Source organism: Marmota marmota, unplaced genomic scaffold (genome assembly GCF_001458135.2).
Source record: "Marmota marmota marmota unplaced genomic scaffold, marMar, whole genome shotgun sequence".
Lineage (NCBI taxonomy): Eukaryota > Metazoa > Chordata > Mammalia > Rodentia > Sciuridae > Marmota > Marmota marmota.
In genome coordinates this window covers 78,055,148-78,076,266 of record NW_026000026.1, presented here as the reverse complement: position 1 = coordinate 78,076,266, position 21,119 = coordinate 78,055,148, and the positions used below count along the sequence as shown (strand labels likewise).

Genomic DNA, 21,119 nt, shown 5'->3' with positions numbered 1-21,119 from the left:
TACTACAAGCCAGCAAAAGCATGGGTATGTATATTTTTAGCCAGGAAAGAATTCTTGTTCTCCTTGTTTTTCTGAAATGCTTTGTCTGCTTGTTTGTTTGCTGTTGGAAGAACTCAAGTTGTCACACCATCAATCCCCAACCAAGTAACTATTATAAATGGAAATCAGGGGGCAAAAAAAAAAAAAAATCAACTTTCATTTTTAAAGGGACTCTGAGGAATACTAGACTGGGGTCCAGGAGACCTGGCCTCTGCCTGAAAACCACCCCTAGCACATAGTACATTTTACATCCTTTTCCTAGGTTGGGCCTAAATTTTTGTTTATTAAAAAAAAAAAAAATGGGTAGATAAGATGGTCTCTAGGGTTTCTCTCAGCTATAACATTCATGGTGACACAGTATGGTTCTAACACTTAAGTTTGTCAGGAACACACTCTACAAAGTGTCTAGGGTCCCTGCATTTATAGCAAGAAAGAAAAGAGCAGTGCAGGAAGCCAAGGCAACCACACGAACATCTGCCTTCAGAGGATCTTGAAGGGTCTGCATTTCCAGTTATATGTGTCAGTGGCTTTGATGAGTCCAAGATGCAACTGGAGGATGGGGTCCAGTTCTTTTCCCATGGTCTATAGTTCTCACTCCCCACAGTCTGCTCTCTGATAATATTTAGTCCATGGCTAAGGATAAATCTCACTGCCTTCACCACAGGGGTTTTATTTTGTGAAGAAACTGTGTTTTCTTTTTGTTTATGTCATGATATTTTTAAAAAGTAAAAGTAGCACTCATCTAATTAAAAATTAAGGTATTCTTGCCTTAATGGCACCAATGGGTGATTTCAACCACTCTCTCCCTATGACAGTTTATAGCTTTTTTTTTTTTCCTGCACCCTTTTTTTTCTCCCTATGGTTTACACTTAAAGCACCAGACAGTAGTTCATAAGGTTTGATGCAGATTAGGTGGGCCTGGAAGATTTGTGGTTAACAACTTGTTCTCTGGAATCAGACTGCATGGCCTTAGGCCTAGTTTCTACTACTAACCAGCTGTGTGACTTTGAAAAGATCACTAGGCCCTCTAACAATAGCAAGGTTCTCAGAAGGTATGGCTACAGGGAAAATGAAATAAATTAATGACTCTGGGAGATTTAGCACAGCATTTGGCAGAAAGTAAGTGTTTTGTTGTTGATATTTATCATTATTAGAAATTTCAGTGTAGTTTTGCAAAACACATATGCCTGGACTTTACTCTCTTGAGAATCTAATTCAGTAGGATAGGTAGAAGAGTTGGGCCTCAAATTTCACAGTTGATTCAGAGGAGGAACAGCAACCTTCTTCTCTTGCCTGAGTAGATTTTCTAAGCTTAGTCCTAAGATTATCTATGCTAGTGCAGAAGTAGAAGGTAAAATATGTCAAGACAACCGGATTCCCACAGACCAGGAGCATCAGTCATCTGGGAGCTTGTTAGAAATGCAAATTCTTGGGTTACCTCCAGCCTTACTGAATCAGAAACTCTGGGGCTGGGGCTCTGAGTTTAAACAAACTCTCCAAGTAATTTCAAAACCTCGTAAAATCTGAGATCACTGTTTGAAAGACGACTTGGCTTAATAAAAGGAACAGGCCCTAGGAAATATTCATTATATATTTGTTGAATTTGAGAGTTGAATGTTTGTCTTTTAACTATTTACATTAGTCTGATTAATTCAGCTCTTAAAATGCTGCCACATGAAGTTTTTCCTTTAACTCAGTGAGGTGTTTCCTATTTTATACATGAATTGTTTGTGCTATGTCCACAGAGCCCAGTAGTACCAGAGTTCAAGTTAAGATCTAGAATTTGTTGTAGAGCCGCTCAGGTGGGAGTTATGAGATTGGCAGAAGCTTTCTGTATTATATCATATCCTGAAAGAACTACTTCTTGACTGGCTCAGAGTTGTTGGGGTTTTTTGTTTGTTTTTTTGTTTTGTTTTGTTTTGTTCTCCTGCCAGAATGCCTCGTAAAAAATGTACAGGAGACATTTGAGGGCCAGGATCTATAGGAAGTTTTAGTCTAGTGCTCTTGGGCTGAACATTGAAATCAGAGTTTTACAAGGCCCACAGATGGTGGTCCTTCGGCCTCAGCTCCCCTAGCGATTACTACACTTTGCTTCTGCTCACCCTGGTGACCAACCACCAGGTTCCATTCTGGGCTGCAAAAGTGAATTTGAGTGCTGGGTCACAGGGGAGGGTTCAGCCTCCTGCTATTAAAGTGCACAAGAACCATCTGCAAAGCACTTTCCTAGTATGAAGTTTTTCAGGTACAGGCTAAGAACTTCCTGATCCAGCACCCTGCCGGACGTGGGTGCCTTTCCTTTTTGCCTCTGTGGCTTGAGACAGGATCCCCTTAAAATCTATATTCATCTTACTGAGTCATTGAATTTAGCCATCCTTGTTCTCATGGTCTGCACTCTGACCCTTCCTGCTCAGCGCAAGGACCTTTCTTATTAGCGTGGGACTCTGGAGCACCATAATCAATCAGTTGTCATGGCCCTCAACTTTAACTCTTTCCTATTTGCAAGTGTTCAAAGTATGCACCTCACATTTTACCTACAATGCTTTTTGAAAAAAATATTTTTTAGTTGTAGTTGGACACAATACCTTCATTTCACTTATTTATTTTTATGTGGTGCTGAGGATCCAAACCAGGGTCCCGCACATGCTAGGCGAGCGCTCTACCGCTGAGCCACAACCCCAGCCCTACAATGCTTTTTAAAAAGGCATATCCTTAGGTACTACCTGAGACTTAATAAATCAGATTATTGTGGGACTGGGTACAGTATTCTACATTACATATGTTTTAAAAAGACACCACCCACTTGATTTTTAGGCACACTTTGGGATGCTGTGGGAGAGAAGCCATTAATATAACAGGCTCAGTTCTTCCTCATCCCCAGATTGAGGTTTTGCCTTTTCTCTTTAGATGATATAAGAAACCTAAATTAGAAGATTCCATAATTGTCATAGTCTCTGATATGCCAGACATATATTATTGTTCGTCTGAATGCAGCATTTACTTCTTCAATAATTAAAGCACAAGAATATTAGACATTATGGAATTGATAGAATTGACTGATGTCCTTAAATTGGTAGAATGTGAAAATATGTATCAGGACAGTTCGTTATGAGTCATCCAAGACCTGCCTGAACTAGTAAATAAAACCCCTGAGAGAACAGTGGCAGGTATTCTCTACATTAAAAACATTTTTTTCTAGACCAATTCAGATGGACAAGGAATGTTCATTCACATGCTGGTAAAAGTTGATATTGCAATCAACTCTAATAAATGTCAATATTTTTTAGCAACCATCAGTAATATGAATCAATACGAATAAATAAAACAAAGTGCTTGCCTGTCACTGAGTGGTGTAGGTTAAAATATAAGCTGCATAGTGTAATACACAGCTCACTTGGAAAGATGAGTATAGGAAGTGTACAAAAAAAAGAAAAAGATTTTAGCAAAAGCTATGTAAAAGCCCCATGGGATGGCCTGTCAAGAGTGAAATAGAATTATGGAGGGAAAAGATGAACAAAGCTTTCAAATTAGAGCTCCATATAGAAAAATCACACTAGGCATTGATTTGTGGTCCAGCTGATTCTCATAAGAACAACTACACAATCACCTGGAGGCGGAGCTCAGGAATTTATTCATTTAAAAGTGGTTAATTATGGTCCCTGAACAAAGTCTGAAGTCCTAGTTTTTCAGAATCTAAATAAATAGAAATGAACTTCAAAAATATATTTTTTTCCAGAAAGGGACTCCTAGGACAATGTTTAGAGAATGGCTTTCAATCTTATTTATTGGGATGGTTCTATTCCATTCCTATACAATCCTTCCCAAAGCAATTTTTCTTTTATAAGCAGGAGCAATTCTCCAGTCAAGTTCAGGATGGGACTATAATAGAGAAAAGCCTCCTTTGAATTCATTGTTCAAGCCCAAAACTTGAGAGTGAAAGGGGTCATCGTAAATAATACACCAGAAAACAGGTGTGCACTGGAACTGTCTCTCAGGCAGATTGGGGTGGCAGCTCCTAATTCCTAAGCAACAGAGCCTCAGCCCCACCAAGACTAGACCAAAGAGGTCACCAACAGTGGCCTTAGCCTATTGTGCACATGCAGGAAATCAGGATGGGAGACTGAAGGTGGAGTTACCTGAGGGTTAAGAATTAAATGAAAAATGTTAAGCCAAGATGTAACAAGTAGATAAGCAGAATCTTTGGCATGTTGCTCCTAAAATCAAAATAATTATTTTAGAAAGACAAGTAAGTACTCTGTCTGTTACGACTTGATGCATATCAGATATATCCTGTCATATATATAGTCACAAAAAAACAAGACGTAGTCCAGGTTTCCTTCTCCAGAACAGAAAGCCTCTACTACCTCATTGGAATCGTACTCATAGTTAACTTTTATTGAGTGATTTCTTTGCAGCAGACATTGCATTAAGCACTTTATAAATATTATGTTGGTTGATTTTCACAATGACCCTAAGAAGTAAGTATTCGTTTGATCCTGAAAAAAAAAAAAACCTAAAACACAGAGGATGTTTAGGTACCACGTTGAAACTCATAGCTAGTGAGTGAGCAAACTGGGTTTGGAAGAAAGACAATCTGACTCCAGAATCCTCCTCTTAACTACACTATAACAGAATCCATATTTTACAAGGGAAGTCTCTAAAGGTGATTAAACTTGATGATTAATTGATTTCTCCACCTGCTTCCTCATCTATAATTACCAAGTTGCCAAGAAAATAATGGGAAGGAAAAAGTTGACGGAAGGAGAGTAGGCACCCTCCTGGTGGAAATAAGATGAAGCCAAGTCTGAGACCCAAGACTAAAACACTGTTCTTGGAATGAAAGACAAATCTTAAAAGCTTTTGGCTGATAAGATCAGTCTGCCTCTACTCAGAGCTTCTGAAAATGATAGAGCAACAAGTGTGTTATGGTTTGGATCTGAAAAGTCCACCAAAGGCCCAGGTGTTGAAGGCTTGGTTCCCAAAGCAGTGATGACCTGAGGTGGGGCTTTGAGATAATGATTGGATCATTAGGGCTCTGTCCTCATCAGTGGATTAATCCATTGACAGATGAAAGCCAGAGAAAACAGAATATAACAGAGTAGTATCACCAAGCTCTAGGCAGGTAGGGCATGGTTTGGAGGAATGAGATCACTGGGTGCATGCCTTTTGGGACATGTCCTGGGCTCCTTCCTCCCCACCCTTCTGTTTCCTGGCTGCCACAAATTGAGCAGCTTTCTTCCACCATGCCCTTTCACCTCAGGCCCAAAGCAATGGAGCTGGCCAACCATGGATGAATACCTTTGAAGTTGTGAAATTAAATAAGTCTTTCCTCCTTGAGGTTGTTTTCATTAGGTATTTGGCCACAGTGATGACAAGCTGACTAACTCAAGATACCATGCACAAAGTCGTCTGGCGGAGGGGGCAAATGAGGACTAAACCACTCTAGTTGACCAACATGCTAGACCAGCCTTGTGCTGTTAGAAAGATGGAAGCACTTTTTTCCTTTCTTGCTAAAAGATGACCTCAATAGGTCACATTTCCACAATTATGAGACTTCACAGGGTGTATGTAAAACCAAACAAGAGATGAAGTTACATCCTACTCCAGGCAGGGATAGCTGGTATTTTTCATGAAAGTCACCTTCATGCTAAGTCTCAACATTGCTCACATTTTTCTGAGACTCGGAAATCTGTTCCCAAATGTCAGAAGCAGTAAAGGTAAAGAAGAAATAAGGTACTGGAAGAAAGTGGAAAAAATCTTTTTAGACAGTCCATAAATAAATAATGACCCTGAGCTTTGAGATTAGAGGTCATACACAAAAGTGTTTCTTAGCCCTCTGAGCTCAGGTGGGGTCTGACAAATCTGGTTTAAAACTGAACTGGGTAAATAAATAACGAGCAATGGATGGTACTTGGAGTTTCAGTCCCACTTTCAAGTCCTGAATGAGTAGAGAGCTTTGTAGATTTAGGACTCTCATCTAGCAGCTTTCTGGATATAGAACATGACATTATTGCCATGGTAACATTTATAACATTCGGTCTGTGCACCTACAGGTCTTCCTTGGTGTAGTACCAAATGTACATGAAAACAAATATGAAGAGACTCTCCGCATGTGGTCACTGTTGACAAAAGCTTGTTCCCGAAGATATCTAATCAGTTTTTAAACTTCAGGCTTTCATTTACACCTTCACGATTGTTGCCACATCCTATATCAAGTTGGGTATCATATACACATGTAACTCTAATTACTTCATATTTTCTCTAAACCCACTGATATTTTTAACTAAAAGGTTTTTTTTTAATAGAATGCTTAATATCCCTCTACAATGTAAAAGTAATTTGCCTTGATAAGAAGGAAAGTGTACATGTAGACACAATGACAAAATAATATCACTAATTTGGTGTAGACTGATATCTACCAAAGGCTCTAAGCTTGAGAACTGCTCTGTCTTTATGAAGAAAAAAAAAAAGGGAGGTGATTGTGTATAATACAATATTAAGGCAAACTAAGACCAAAACAACTTGTGATGGTTTTCTTGAAGAGAAGTAATCATGGAAGAATAAGTAGAGAATGACTTTCTCATTACATACATTCAATATCATCTAAGGGTGTTTTGTTGTACGAGTTACTATTATAAATCATAGTTTCCCCACATTGTCCCTCCTACCCATAAGATGGAGTTTATACATATAACTCAACTGCATCAAGCAAGACACCTTCTCTATCAGTGATATTCCTTTGCTGGGGAGAATGACTTGTTTTATATGCATGCCATGCAACTGATTGCAAATAGATCATTTACTCACCATGTTCATCAAGTAAAATATTGTCAGGCTTCATATCCCTAGGAAAGTAAAAAGAGAAAGTTGTTCATAATAAAACAAACAGAGCTAAAGGATAAAGGTGAAAGTGCTGAACAATGCTAATTAGAGCTGAAGCCAAAGGACTGCATCACTCACCATCTCCTAGAATCTGAGGCAATTACTGATACTATCCCTAGTTTGCAGATCTGAAAACTGAGGCTTCACTCAAGGTCAAAGAGCCATTAAAGGAAAGAGCTGGGCTCTGGACCTAGGTCTCTCTCATTCAAAAATTCAAACTCTTAACTGCTGTTGCATATTGTATCTAAGCATGTAATTATTAGTCCATAGGATTATATGAGGCATTTCAAATGCCATAAAGTAGCACTAGTAAGATTAGTCATCATTTTCCTATGTAACCCAGAGTTACAGAAATGATGTAAACTTAAAGACCCTATAAAACAGGGGAAATGTGGTTATATTTTAAACTTGTAGAGTTTATACATTTTTTAGGATGATGGTTTAATGCCCACAAGTTACTTTGTAATTATTCTTGGGGTAAAGAGACCAATCTTCCATGCACTGGTATATGGCATGATGACCTAGTTATCATACTTCAGTATCACATATTGAAAATCTGATAAAAGAGTAGATTTCAGGTACCTTCACCACAAAGAAAGAAAAGTAACCGTGTGAGGAGATGGATATGTTAATTTGCTTGATAATACTATTCATTATGTAGATGTCTATCAAAGCATTGTACTGTATACCTTAAATATGTATACCATTTTTATTTTAAAAAAATTGAAAAAGAAAAATAACAAAATAAAAATAAAAACAAAAACCAATCCATAGGGGGGAACAAAACCCTCTCTCTTCCAATAAAGATAGAAGGCTAATGTAAGAGTAATGGCCGACAGAGTTTTCAAAACACTTGTGTAATGATTATAATTGTAAGCAGTACTCCTCAATTAGAAAACAGCATTGTGGTTCATGGCAGACCTCCCTTCTCTACTCTCAGATTTTCAGTCCCCTTCCCTAATGTACCATTAAAGCCCTTCAGCCTAGATTCATAAAAGCCATTAGGAAAGAAATTCTGAAACAGGGTTGGGAACACATTTTCAGTCTGGTCAAGTGGCTTTTGTGTTACTAGAATAAAAAAGTGACCTTGGTCTTTGATAGACCAAGACTGCCGGCATCTTCTTTTCTTGGCAATAATGACTAATAATCCCTCACTCAAAAACAGAAACAAGAATATGGCACACCAAGATTCAGGTGGAGCAGATTATCTTGCAGATCTTGAAAATCTTCTCATTTAGTTGGTTAGGTTGTTAAAATTAATTCTGGAAAGGATTCACATATCAGTGGCAAATTTTTATCTGGTGCAGGGAACAATTTACTGAAAAGATAGTATAAGAGGACATTAAATTGCAGGTTTCTGGGGCTAAGCATTCTCAGTATTGAAGACACACCACAAAACCTTTGACAGATCTCATTTCTTCAGGAATTATCAGGTCCAAACTTATGTGGCATAAAAGCCTTTCATAATCTGACTCTGTTCTAGTCACACAGCTCAAGGGATCCTCTAAACACTCCGTGTCTGCTCACCTGCACATCTCTACACCTGCTGCTGTTCCCCCGCCTGAATCATGCCCTTCACCACTACACTCAGACAACACAGACTCATCCTTAGCCTCATGGGCCAGCGGCCATTTCCTGCAGAGTACCTTCCGTGACTTCCCAGTGCTGGGTCAAATATCCCTGCCATGTGTTCTGACTACACATTGTACCTCTCCATCTGAATGATTATCACATGTGTTCATTTTCCCGTATCACACTTGCCTTCATGAGCTCCACGATATTGGGGATGGTTTCTTGGTTAATGGTGTATGCCATCCCACAGTCTCATAGAGCCTAGTGGGTTCTGAGTAACTAAAAGACACCCAGAGAAGCCTGATTCTAATAGTGTAGACACAATGCTACCAGACAGAACCAAACCTCTCCACAGTTTGCAGTTAGAGATAAACCAGGTGTTAAGCACTTTCCAGCTTTTAAAAATCTACATCTGGTGGTTTTCAGTCTGCCAGGGAAGGCCCAGGAAGGAGAGAGCTGGGTATAGCAAAACCAGCCGCAAAATTTCTTGGCCTGAATTGAGAACTTGCTGGGAGGAATGTATTGCTGTAGATTTGGCATTTTTTGAGTTTACTATTAAATCTCTGAGCATTCTTTTTCTTTTTTGAATCTATATATCATTATGTCCACTAGGTTTCCTAGATGTTACCTTGAAACTTAAAGAGATAAGATAAGCAACAATTAGTTTAATACTTACTACTTCAATCTTATGTTCATTTATTCATATGTTTTGGTAAGTCACTGTACTCAGATAACAAAAAGATGAGACACAGTTCCCTCAGGGATAGAGAGGGTGAGAAAGGTTCATAAGGGACCACGCCAGCGCCATAAAGGCCTATAGAAGTAATGGGGCATGTTTACTACAAGTTCAGAGAAAGAACATGAGAAAAACTAATAAAAATGTGAAATAAAGTAGATTTTGAAACATCAAAATAAATTACATAAGCTGAGATTCTAACTACACAGTTTCTCTAAAATGTGATAATGTAACTTCTAAGTCACTATGGGGAAAACTGCAATATGATAAAATTGTCTATTTGTGTACCAGAAGAAGAAAAATGAAAAGAAATCCAGTATGCTATATTAAAATTCTAGAACAAGTTGAGGATTTCTAGTTCTGAATTTTAGCTCCATTGCTTTCCTTTAGTGCCACTTCAGTCTTTTGGAGTAAATCTAATATGACATAACTTGTTCTAAAATGTTTCTTTCATTTCTGGCTGTCTATAGTATGATTAACTTAGTAATCAGCAAGCCTGGATATGCTACAGAATCACCTAGAAACTTGGAGTAGTGAGGATTCTCTGACCTAGCTCAGTCCTAAGGCATCAGACTCCGTGGACAGGACCAAATATCTGTGGAAAACTAAGAATCCTCTAGGGCACTCTGATGTGAAGTCATTCAGAAATACCATCTAGGCACTGTCCAAATCCAACATGTTAAGCTAATTTTAAAAATGAATCTCTTAACGGCATATGTATAATTGAAAAGGTGTTAGAAAAGTGCAACGCCTACCATTCACTGACAAATTCTTCTGTTGAAATATGGTGGGGTTTGGTTACAACCTACATATCATTAACAGATAGCAGGTGATGCTATTTGTCATTCTTGATCAACTTAGTGTCTCTCTGTATGCTCCATCCAAGTCCCTGGGCCCTCAGTTCTCTGACTTACCTCCAATCATCTTTTCATTTATCCTACCCAGCTGTTTTCTTATTCCCCCTTTCCTTAATCATCCTGAGTCATTACAATGGCCTAACCCCTGACCAGCATGACTTTCTTTTTTTTTTAAATTTTTTATTGTTGGTTGTTCAAAACATTACAAATTTCTTGATATATCATATTTCACACTTTGATTCAAGTGGGTTATGAACTCCCATTTTTACCCCATATACAGATTGCAGAATTACATCAGTTACACATCCATTGATTTACATATCAGCATGATTTTCTATACAACATAATTCCCAAATTGTCTTATCTACTACAACGAAACCACCCAATATTGACTCTATAATTTTTTCTTTATAAATCAAGACTCTCAGAGAATTCTTAATTCTTTTCCATTGTCCATTATTAACTTTCTTTGGAAAAAAAAAAAACCTTTCTTGCCTTCAGTTGTACTTACCTAATATAATCCTTAAGTTATGGAATTGTACTCCCCCCAATTCTTCTTGGCTGTAGCCAAGCACCTGAACTTAGCTAGAAGAAAAGACATAATAACCCTCACTGTTCTCATTCAAATAAGCATCAGTGTGCCAGGCAATGCTGTGATCCTTCCCTTCTCCAAGGTGACCACTTGACATTTTGCTTTGCTCCTCAAACCTCTCTCCGTCTACTTGCTCTCAATCGATGGCCTCCCGACCTCACAAAGAGAAAAGAACCAAGGCTTGCGGACTCACCTACCACCAATTCTACCAACCTTCCAATTTGTCATTAGTTCCCTCCAGTTATGTTGGATGAAGAGTCCCTGCACCTATTCCAGACCAACTCTTCTACTGGGGCTCTGATCCACTTTCACCTTCTCATGGATTTCCCTCAGGAAGTGTCTTTACCTTCTCCTATACCATCTCCTTCTCCTTATGTTATGATTGAGTCTCCTAAAGCCACTGCCACTTACTGTCCCATCTTACTATTTTCCTTTATAATAAAATCTCTGGATTGTGTTACGGACAGGTGAGCAAACAGAGATGGCAACTGTTGTCTTCTTCTCCACCAACCTAACCAGGCTTCCATCTCCTCCCTGCAATTACTCTTGCCAAGTTCACCGATGACCTCCAGCGTGCCAAATCCAATTGCCACTGTTACTTACTGGGATTAACTTCTCAGGAGATAGAGCACTCCTTCCCTCCCAACACACTTTATTTTCATGGCTTAGAAAAATCCATATTTTTACTGTTTTTTTTTTTCCAACATCAGAATCCCTTCTTTAATCTGCAGTACTGGTGCCTTCTAGGTACAATTTTTTTTTCTCCAATGTTGGGATTCTCCAAGTTTCAGTCTCATACACAACATAAATGGATAGACAAAGTGACATACACCTACTCTAATAATTTCATTAAGTTCCATTATTTTAAACATTATTTTATTGCAAGTAGTTATGTGTATCAAATTTGCATTTCCAGTACTGACCCTGAAGTGCCAGATTAGTACATAAAACTGCCTGCCTGAAGGTTCCATCTGATTACCTAGTAACTGAGACAAATACAATATCCCCTCAACAGAATCTTTGATAGTCATCTGCAACCTTACCCCATATAAACACCAAACTCTTAGTCCAGAATTCCTTACCCCAGTGTATGGCCCCATTTTAAAGGTAAAAATCTTGAGACTATTCTTAATTTTTTTTTTCTTGAAACCAATGGCAATCCCTTAGAAACTCATGACAAGTCTAAAACATAGTTACTGAAAATAATATATAGATTCCTCAAAATTACCATTCAATCTTTAATGAGTGTACAGAACTTCAGTTTGAGATGATGGAAAAGTTCTGGAGATGGATAGTGGTGATGACTGCATAACATTGTGAACGTACTTAATGTACTTTGTCACTTAAAATGGCTAGAATGGTATATTTTATGTCTTGTGTATTTAAAAATATCAATCAATAAATTGCTGATAGAATTTACATATCTGCTGTTACACTCATCTCTTGGTTGAAGTCTTGCAGCAGTACATTTTTCTTGCTTGTTCTCTTCTCTTCTGCAAATCCACTATCCACAAAGCACCCAGAGTGGAGTTCTCCATTGCACACATCTTCCCTGCCCAACAGCTTCCATTGCCCCCACCCTGCACCTGGAATATGTCCTATCACCCTCTTCCCTGGTCTCCTGTGCTCCACATGTGCCCTAGCCTGGCTCTCCCGTCCACACAGCAGGCATGCTCCGGCCTCACTGACCCTTCTCTCCTTTGCCCAGACTGTTCCCTGGCCTGCAGTCCTGATCCCTGGGCCCTCCTATGGCTGACTTCTCCTTGGCATTCAGATCTAAAACATCATCTTCTCTGAGTTCTTTTCTGACCATGCAACCAGTACCCTACTCCATCCTTAGCTCATCACCTTCAACCGATTTTTAGAATAACACTTCCACTACCTATTTTTTTATTAGTTTATTTTTCTCCCCTCCACTAGTATGAAAGTTCCAAGAGAAAATACATCTTTTCTGCATTGTTCAGTGCTGTAGCCTTTGGGGTTCATAAAAATTCCTAGAACAAAGTAAATGTTTAGGTAAATAATAATCATAAAAATGAATTAGTAAATACTGGTCCCTTGGTTTATCAAATTTCTAGATACTAAGCCCTGCAAAATGGAACAACCCAATTAAAAACAGAGAAAGAGAAAGAAGGAAATTCCCAAACAGACCCTCTACTTTCTTTCATCATGTTTTGGGTTAACTAAAATATCAACTGCATTTAGTAAGTGTGTCAGTGTATATTAGTGTAAAAGTGATAAATGAGCTGTACAGTTTGAGTTTATATTTCCAGAGATGGGCTATGGATTTGGAGGTGGTAAAGAGCAATTCTTGGAACAAATACATTCCAAGATTCTTCATTCCATTTGAGTTTGATGGAATAGAAAGAGCTGTGTCCTGCTGAATTAGCTATTTCAACAGAGAAGTATAAATAGCAGGGTAGAAATACAAAGTTCCCTGTGACGGAGTCCAAGGTGGAACTGATATACCTGCCACTCTCACTTGAATGACTTTACAAGACATTAGTGGAGCTCAATAGGCTAATTACATCCCTTTACATGCCTACCCTGGAATCAAGTTGCTCACCCTGAAACCCAACACGGGGTGTGTGAAATGGGGAACAAGCATATGCAAACCAAAGTCAACTTCCTCAGTGTCCCACCGCTGGTCCACAGCATGTGTTTAATTCTTTGTCACATAACATTCTTTAGACTGATCATCTCCAAGTTCTTGAGGGGGGGGGAAATATACATATAATTCTGCAATATATTATTTAGGGCATCACACAAAAGCTCTTGTTCACAAAAACAGAACTAATTTAAGAGAAGAGTGGAGTAGGGGTGGGAGGGGTGAGAGAGGAAATTTTAAGCACAACAGGGCTTGGAACAGGAAGCAGGAGTAAAAAGCTTCCAGGACTGGGTTATTATGGATCAGGTACCATCCTGATGGCACCTTACAGTCTTTGGTTGTAATCTTGGCTCTGTCAGTTACTGGTTATGGAATCTCAAACAAAGAACTTAAACTCCCTGAGCTACCCCTTCTTCATCTGCAAAAATTATTTCTATGTTATAAAGCCATGGTCAGGAAAACACGATATTAGTCTGGCATTTGCTCTTTCTTACCAGTGGCTGCTGCTTTTGCTCAACTCAGCCTTTCTCACAATTCATTCAAGGGAATGCCTAAGTTACAGAAGTCATTACAAGGGGATCAGGAGCTGTGTGCTTTTAGGTACTGCTATGAATATTACCAATGCTCAAAAAACGTGTTGCATATAATTGCATATTCATTTTAAGTACAACTGGCTTTTCATAGAATTATTGCTTAATATTCTTTATCCCAAAATACATATCTGGTTCTACTGTATATTAATTAAGAATGTGGACTGTACTCATCATCATGAGGTAGTGAGGACAGGGGTTTTACTGTCCATGAAAGTATCTCTCAGCTTACCTTCATGAATTTATGTTTCTTTCCCAAAGTGTGAGTCAAAATACCAGCACACTCATCAATGCTTTCCCACTCTAAGGAGTCTTTTACAGGTTCTGAATTTCTTCTCAATTGCCCTGACAATTTAGTAAACATAGCCACTCAACAAAACGAAAGCTAGCTTATTCGATTCCCATCTCAGGGTTTCACTCTTCTCCACTCCCCCACAATCTAACCAGCTTACCAAGATGATCACCCAACAAAGATGTTTCCCCAGCAGAGTGGGGACGGACAACAGGGAGCAGCTGTTGAAGGACCATCTGATGAAAATAGATTAAACTTCTTCAGTAGAGACAAGTTGGGGTAGTGACAAAGAAACACTAACGTAAGAAATGAGAAAGAACTTCTTATCAGACCTGGATAGCTGCAGTTGGCATGAACCATGTGGAAATCTTAAAATGTGGCACAGATACTGTCACAGAGGCTGGGTGAGCACTTGGCAGCAATACATGCAAGTGAGGAAGTACAGCAGAGGGACCAGCCTGACCAGCTGACCCTTAAAAGCCTTTAGGCCAGCCAGGTACGTGGCGCATGCCTGTAATCCCAATGGCTTGAGAGGCTAAAGCAGGAGAATTGTGAGTTCAAAACCAGCCTCAACAATTTAGTGAGGCCCTAAGCAACTCAGCGAGACCCTGTCTCTAAATAAAATACAAAAAGGAGTTGGGATGTGTCTCAGTGGCTAAGTGCCCCGAGTTCAATCCCCAGTACAAAAAAGAAAAAAGTATTTAGTCCTGACCTTCCCTGCTTTTCCCAAAGGAACCTCCTGAAAAGCCAGTTCTCATCATTATCATTGATTTGTCACTTAGATAAATCAGCAAAGAAAAGCTGATCACCAATAAAGAGACAGTTGACTTGACCACAATCATGTAGCTCATAAATGGCAGAGGGGGACATGAATTTCATGCTGTTTCTACAATGATTCACTTGGCTATTTTAAGTAGGATGGCAAGTAGGTTCCAATTCTACTTAATTGTTAGTATCCTGCCTGTGTCGATGAGCAAGTCCTTCATATTCAAGGGGAAGAAGAGCCAAGATTTATCAGCAGTTTCTGCTATGGACACAGGAAGGAATGTTTAAGGAGAATCACCAAAATTTCTGAAACTGTAATACCTCCCATGAGTAATGACAATGGCTACAGCTGCTGGTTACTCTCCATGCTGTGTCAGTCATTTGAAAGCAACTTATCTTTTTATTCCTCATGATGGGTCCATTACATAGCTATTCCACTCATTTTTTGCAAAAAGGAGGAGTCCAGGGAGTTTAAATTACATGTCCAAGAGCTCATGACAAGTAACTGATAGAACTGAAATTATAGCCAAAGACTGTGAGGTACAATCTTGGGTCGTATTTCAAGTTTATATCTTACTTCTTCTAAAGAGAGAGAAGAATATCCTCATATACTCAGAGGTCTGGCATATGGTTCAAATTGGCCTGCAGCAAGTTTTAGTTTTTTTTATGGTTTTGTATGGTGTATTTGAAGATTGTGTAGATTTTGCATTCTGTAACATGCTGCTGCAGTGTGCATTGGTTTGAGTGTGTCACCCACAATTCTGTGTGTGGGAAGCTTGACCCCAGAGCAGTGGTGTTAATAAGTGGTGGAACCTTTAAGAGGAGGAGCCAAGAAGGAGGCTGTAAGACTGTCCCCTCTCCCTCACTTTGGCTTCCTGTCTTACCATAGGATCTCTCCTTCTCTCACAGGCTCCTGCCATTGTGGTGCCATCTGTCTGTCACAATACTCTAGAGTTAATGGGGCCCTTGTCAGAGCCATTGTTATGTTGTTTGGCCTGTTGTGAGCTACATAAACCTCTTTTCTTTATAAGTACCCAGGTTAGGTTATTTCATTACTGTAATAAAAAAGAGACTAATATACATACCACTCATGTCTCTATCAACATAAAAGTAAAGTTCCAATTTTTTTTACTACGGAGAAAATTCTGTTGGTCTAGGAAAGTGAATTCTGCTCATCCTGATATTTCATATCCCCAATAGTACAACAGTATAGAAACCTCATCTTGAGAAGTATGCCAGTATACCACAGTTCCAGTAATGAGATGTTTAACCATCTTGCAATCTTCAGAAACATAATATTTATATGACAAAAAACATCCCCCTTATGGTCAATGTTCATTCATTACCATTATTTCCTTTGATTCAGATTCACACAGATGGAAACCCAGGTCATAGTTAATGCATTTTACAACTTAGGAAGCAAGGACATGGAACATTAGAGACCCATTCCAACCACACAGCCACAGAGACTAGACTGCACTCAAGGTCCCTGCTCAACCCCAGGAGGGTGTAAGTAAAGAAACATGCAGGTCAGAGACAGGGAAAGTATTTTTACAAACTACAGGGAAACAAAAAGGAACAAGATCAACCATGGTCTCTTGACAATAATTAACTGTTATGAGTGTGCTTTTAAAAACATTAACTAGTGGAAAGGAGTATTCAATTAGTGATTTGCTCCATTTCGACTCCAGGACTAAAAGTACCCACTCTAGTAGTACAAAAAAATAAACTTGTCATTTAAAAATGAGGCAAATTAACTTTCCTAGGCACTAATTTAAAGAGAAAAAAAGATAAAACTGAAAGAACATCTGAATCTTTCCAAAGTAGACTGTGAGTCTATTAGCTTTGGGCTATCTTAGATATGAAAGGACTGGTATGTCAGGGTCTGTACCTAGAAAAATAAAGTTGCAGAATACACCCATCTAGTGTATGCTAGACCTAAGATGTTTTGCTTTACTATCCTGTAAAGCATACAAACTTATAATAAAGTGTCAATATTATGTATCGCGTGCCAGAAATCATGCTGTGTTTTACAAGTATTATTTCATTTCTCTCTGCCAAAAAATAAATAAATAAACTATCTGTGCACAATTATTATTACTATCTAAACTTCACAGGTAATGAAATTGAGGACCAGAGAGACAAGGACACTTCTATGTCACGTAGCTATTGAACAGTGGTCCCAGACTGGAACATCAGTTGTGTAAATCCAGACCCCTGGCAAAGGAGACGGAGCTGAAATTGCAGACGGATAACTGATGTGGCCATAAAGTCCAAAAGCCAATAGAGGAGGGACCATACAGGGGAGACCCAGCATCAGAGCCAGCAATACTATAGGAAAAAGGAGACTGCTGGGTGTGGGACAGTGAAAAGAAATTAATACCAGGAAATAAGTCTCCCAACAGGTGCTACAGCAAGAGGGCTAGAGGAGGAACGTGCTAGTATAAATTGCTTAAACGAGTAAAACTGCAGCATGGAGATGATTAGTCAGGGCTTGTATCAATTAGCGTGGTGGTTAGGAATGGGTTTTGCAACAAATGACAAAAAACCAGACTCTCAAAGGCTTAAGCAAAGAGCATGCGTGTGCCAACAGCAGCCTTGACATCGACGCACTGGGAGCTGCTCCGGTGTATGGGGCCAGGCTTTGTGTTCTCCTGCAGGATGCCAATGCTGGAAGGCTGCTTTGTGGCAGTGATCAAGAGGGAGAAAACAGCCATGCAATCGCTCCTGAGCACCAAAGCAAGGTCACTGTGCAAACCTCAAACTGACCACACATCCTCCTCCTACCCCCACCAACCTGGTTAACAGGAATGACCACTGTGTCTATCAGTGATTGCCTTAGCCCACTCTCCCCTGGGCAGGGGAGGGGTGTGGACTACTAAGGATGCCCAATCAGGGCCCCACTCTCTGATAGCACCCAGTTCTAAGGAATAGTATGCTCCTTCCCTCCTTCTTCGGGTCACTCAATAGCCCAAATCCCACGCAAGTCCTTCCTGGCATTGTTTCTCAGAGGCTCCATAGTTCTCTAAGTATGCAACAAACCCAACTTTGTTGAACTACAGGTATGTTCCTTCGGCAGGCAGACATCAACTAGTGGTATGCTCTTCTCATAAACAGTCTGTGGGAGGAACAGGCAGTCCAGGGGTCTTGTGGTGGTTCCATACTAGCAAGGGAGACTCCATCTCAGTATGTCTCTCCATCCTGCCAATTTAGCAATTAATTTTTGCTTAACAATTTATTTTCTCCTGATCTCAGAATTGTTGCTCTAAGTTGAAACAGAAGCTAAGGAGGGCAGCACCAACCAGGGTTCTCATCTTTCACTGGGGAAGCAAAAGTTTTTCTGGAGTCACTTAGAATACAATCCTCCTTAAATCTCACTAGCCATGCCCAATATTAAAGGAGGCTGATGGGAATAGTATTTTCATGATTGATTTAGGCCAATCCCTCACCTAGGGTTAGGTATGTTGCTGCCAAATTGGGGTTCTTAGAGGGCAAACTGAATTTTGCCCTCTCCTGTAGTAGTATGGGAGTGAGGAAAACAGCAGAGCTATTGGCACCAGAGGACCTTAGATTGAATTCCAGCCTGTTTGTGTTTGACCCTGGCAAGTAACTAAACCTTCCTATGCCTCATTCCTTATTGGTAAATTTGGCTTTTTATTAGTATTTACTTCACAGGGTTTCTGTGAGGAATAAATATAGTAATATTATAAAGTACTTAGAAAAGTTCCTAATATACAGTAACCACTGTATAACTGAGCAGTTACTAGTAAGAGGAAATTGTACATATGTATAATATGTTAGATTTTATTTAAGCATAATAGGCATATGCAACATTCTATATAACCATATGTGTTCACAATGGTGATATTCAAAATATTTAAAAACTAGAACCCCACAGTCATCAAGCTTATCAGAATGGAAGTTGGGAGCTAGGGTTATGTCTCAGTGGTAAAGCGCTTGCCTAACACATGTGAGGCATTGAGTTCGATCCTTAGCACCATATATAAATAAATAAAAGTCCATCACCTACTAATAAAATATTAAAAAAAAAAAAAGAATGCATGCCAATGGAGACGCAGGAGCACTGCCCCAAAGGCTCCCTGCTGGTCAGGAGTCAGCACTTCAGGTGATGAATTGAGGGAGATAATACAAGTGTATTGCTGTTATGGACCAGCTATATGGGCAAAGACCAAACAGACTCCATTTTGCCCTGAGACTCAACGTCATGTAAGAAATGCTTCTCCCTGTATAACCAATGTGATCCTGCAATCTGTACACGTGGAAAAATGAGAATTCATACCCTATTTGAATCAAATGTATGATATGTTAAGATCATTGTATTGTCTTGAACAACTAATTAAAAAAAAAAAAAGAAATGCTTCTCCCATGGGAACACCACTCTTCTGTACCCATCAACAGTTGCTTAGCATAGCATATTTGGCAACACAAAATGGCAATTCCTATACAATGTAAAATTGTTCTCTCTTTGGTTCCCATTTTCTTGGACAATGTACCCTGTCAGAGATTGATTGTCTAGATATTAGTAACCACTCTTTAACTTGTACTCAACTAGGTTTGGCCCACTTCCCTTTCTGCTTATCATTTAAGACCTCATGACATTTGTTTATGAATCATAGCAACAGGCACTTATGATTAATATGGTTTTGGACTATAAAAGGTATACTAAAACCCTGGGAGGGGGAGTTGAAGGATGTAGACTTGCACCTGACCCATGGCCCTCCAGCTGGTGGATCGGAACTGCCGGCTGGTGAATAAAGTTTCCGTCTCCTGCTTTAAGATTGACTTGGTGATTTATTGCAATCTTGCCGTAATATTGTAGCAGTTTTATAACTGGTATGGCAAGACTAATATATGGACACTATACAGAGTAATATATACACATGAGTTCTGAGTATGCTATACTATATGGAGTGTGTGTACTAATTTTGTAAATATGTTTAATATGATTTCCCTTATATATTATATACAAAAGTATATATTTTAGTAATAATCAACCTAACATTCAGTATACACAGAGTTATGTTGACAACTATCTTAGATACAAGTGGTCCCATCCAGCCCAGGATTTTTAAGTTTATTTGAGAAGTAGATGGTAGAGATTGAGTAAGGGCTTTGTAGTCAGATGACCCAAGTTAAAATTCTAGCTCCAAAATTTACTAGTTAAATAAAATATATAAAGCTCTCAGTATAACATTGGGCACATAGTAATTATTTTAACTACTTTTTTATATCTTTATTTTATTGATTTAATATATATGTGGTGCTGGGGATCGAATTCAGTGCCTCACAGATGCTAGGCAAGCACTCTACCACTGAGTCACAATCCTAGCCCCTTCACTAACTTTTAAAAATATTGAACAATTAAAAAAAATCAATAGAAAGCATCACCAACAAATTAGATTACTTGGAAGACAGAACTTCAGACAATGAAAATATGTATCTTAAAAATAAGCGACAGCACAGTGAAGATGGTAAGAAGATGGTAAGAACAGAACACTAAAGAATTATGAGATAATATGAAAAGACCAAATTTAAGAAATTATTGGGATAGAGAAAGGCATAGAGTCATAAACCAAAGGAATGAACAATCTCTTCAATGAAAAAAATATCAGAAAATTTTCCAAACATGAAGAATGAATTGGAATATCAAATATAAGAGTCTTATAGGACACCAAATGTACAAAATAATAACAGACCTACACCAAGGCACAAAATGCCTAGCATACAGAATAAGGAAAGAATTTTAAAAGCCACAAGAAAAAGGAATCAGATTACATATAGGGGGAAACCAATTTGGATCTCTGAAGATTTCTCAACCCAGACCCTCAAAGCTAGAAGAGCATGAAATAATACATACCAAGCTCTGAAAGAAAATGAATGCCAACCAAGAATCTTACATCTAGCAAAATTAAGCTTTATATTTGAAGATCAAATAAAAACCTTCCATGATAAACAAAAGTAAAAAGAATTTACAGCTAGAAAGCCTGCGCTACAGAACATCCTCAGCAAAATATTTCACAAGGAGGAAATGAAAAACAACGATGAAAATCAGCAAATGGAGGTATTACACTAAAGAAAAAAAAAACAATCAAAGAAGAAACCAAGTCAAATTAAAAACCAAAAATAATCAAAAATGACCCGGAATACAAATCATGTCTTAATAATAAC

At 38.8% G+C, this 21,119-nt stretch overlaps 1 protein-coding gene across 1 annotated transcript in view; it reads right to left on the bottom strand.

Moving 5' to 3' along the window:
- Positions 1-21,119, bottom strand: part of Stk32a (serine/threonine kinase 32A) — a 122,318-nt gene that overhangs the window by 28,155 nt on the left and 73,044 nt on the right. Inside the window, exon 6 of the mRNA XM_015477577.2 lies at positions 6,844-6,881. Within this exon, the coding sequence (XP_015333063.1) occupies positions 6,844-6,881 (38 nt within the window). The remainder of the gene's footprint in view (positions 1-6,843; positions 6,882-21,119) is intronic.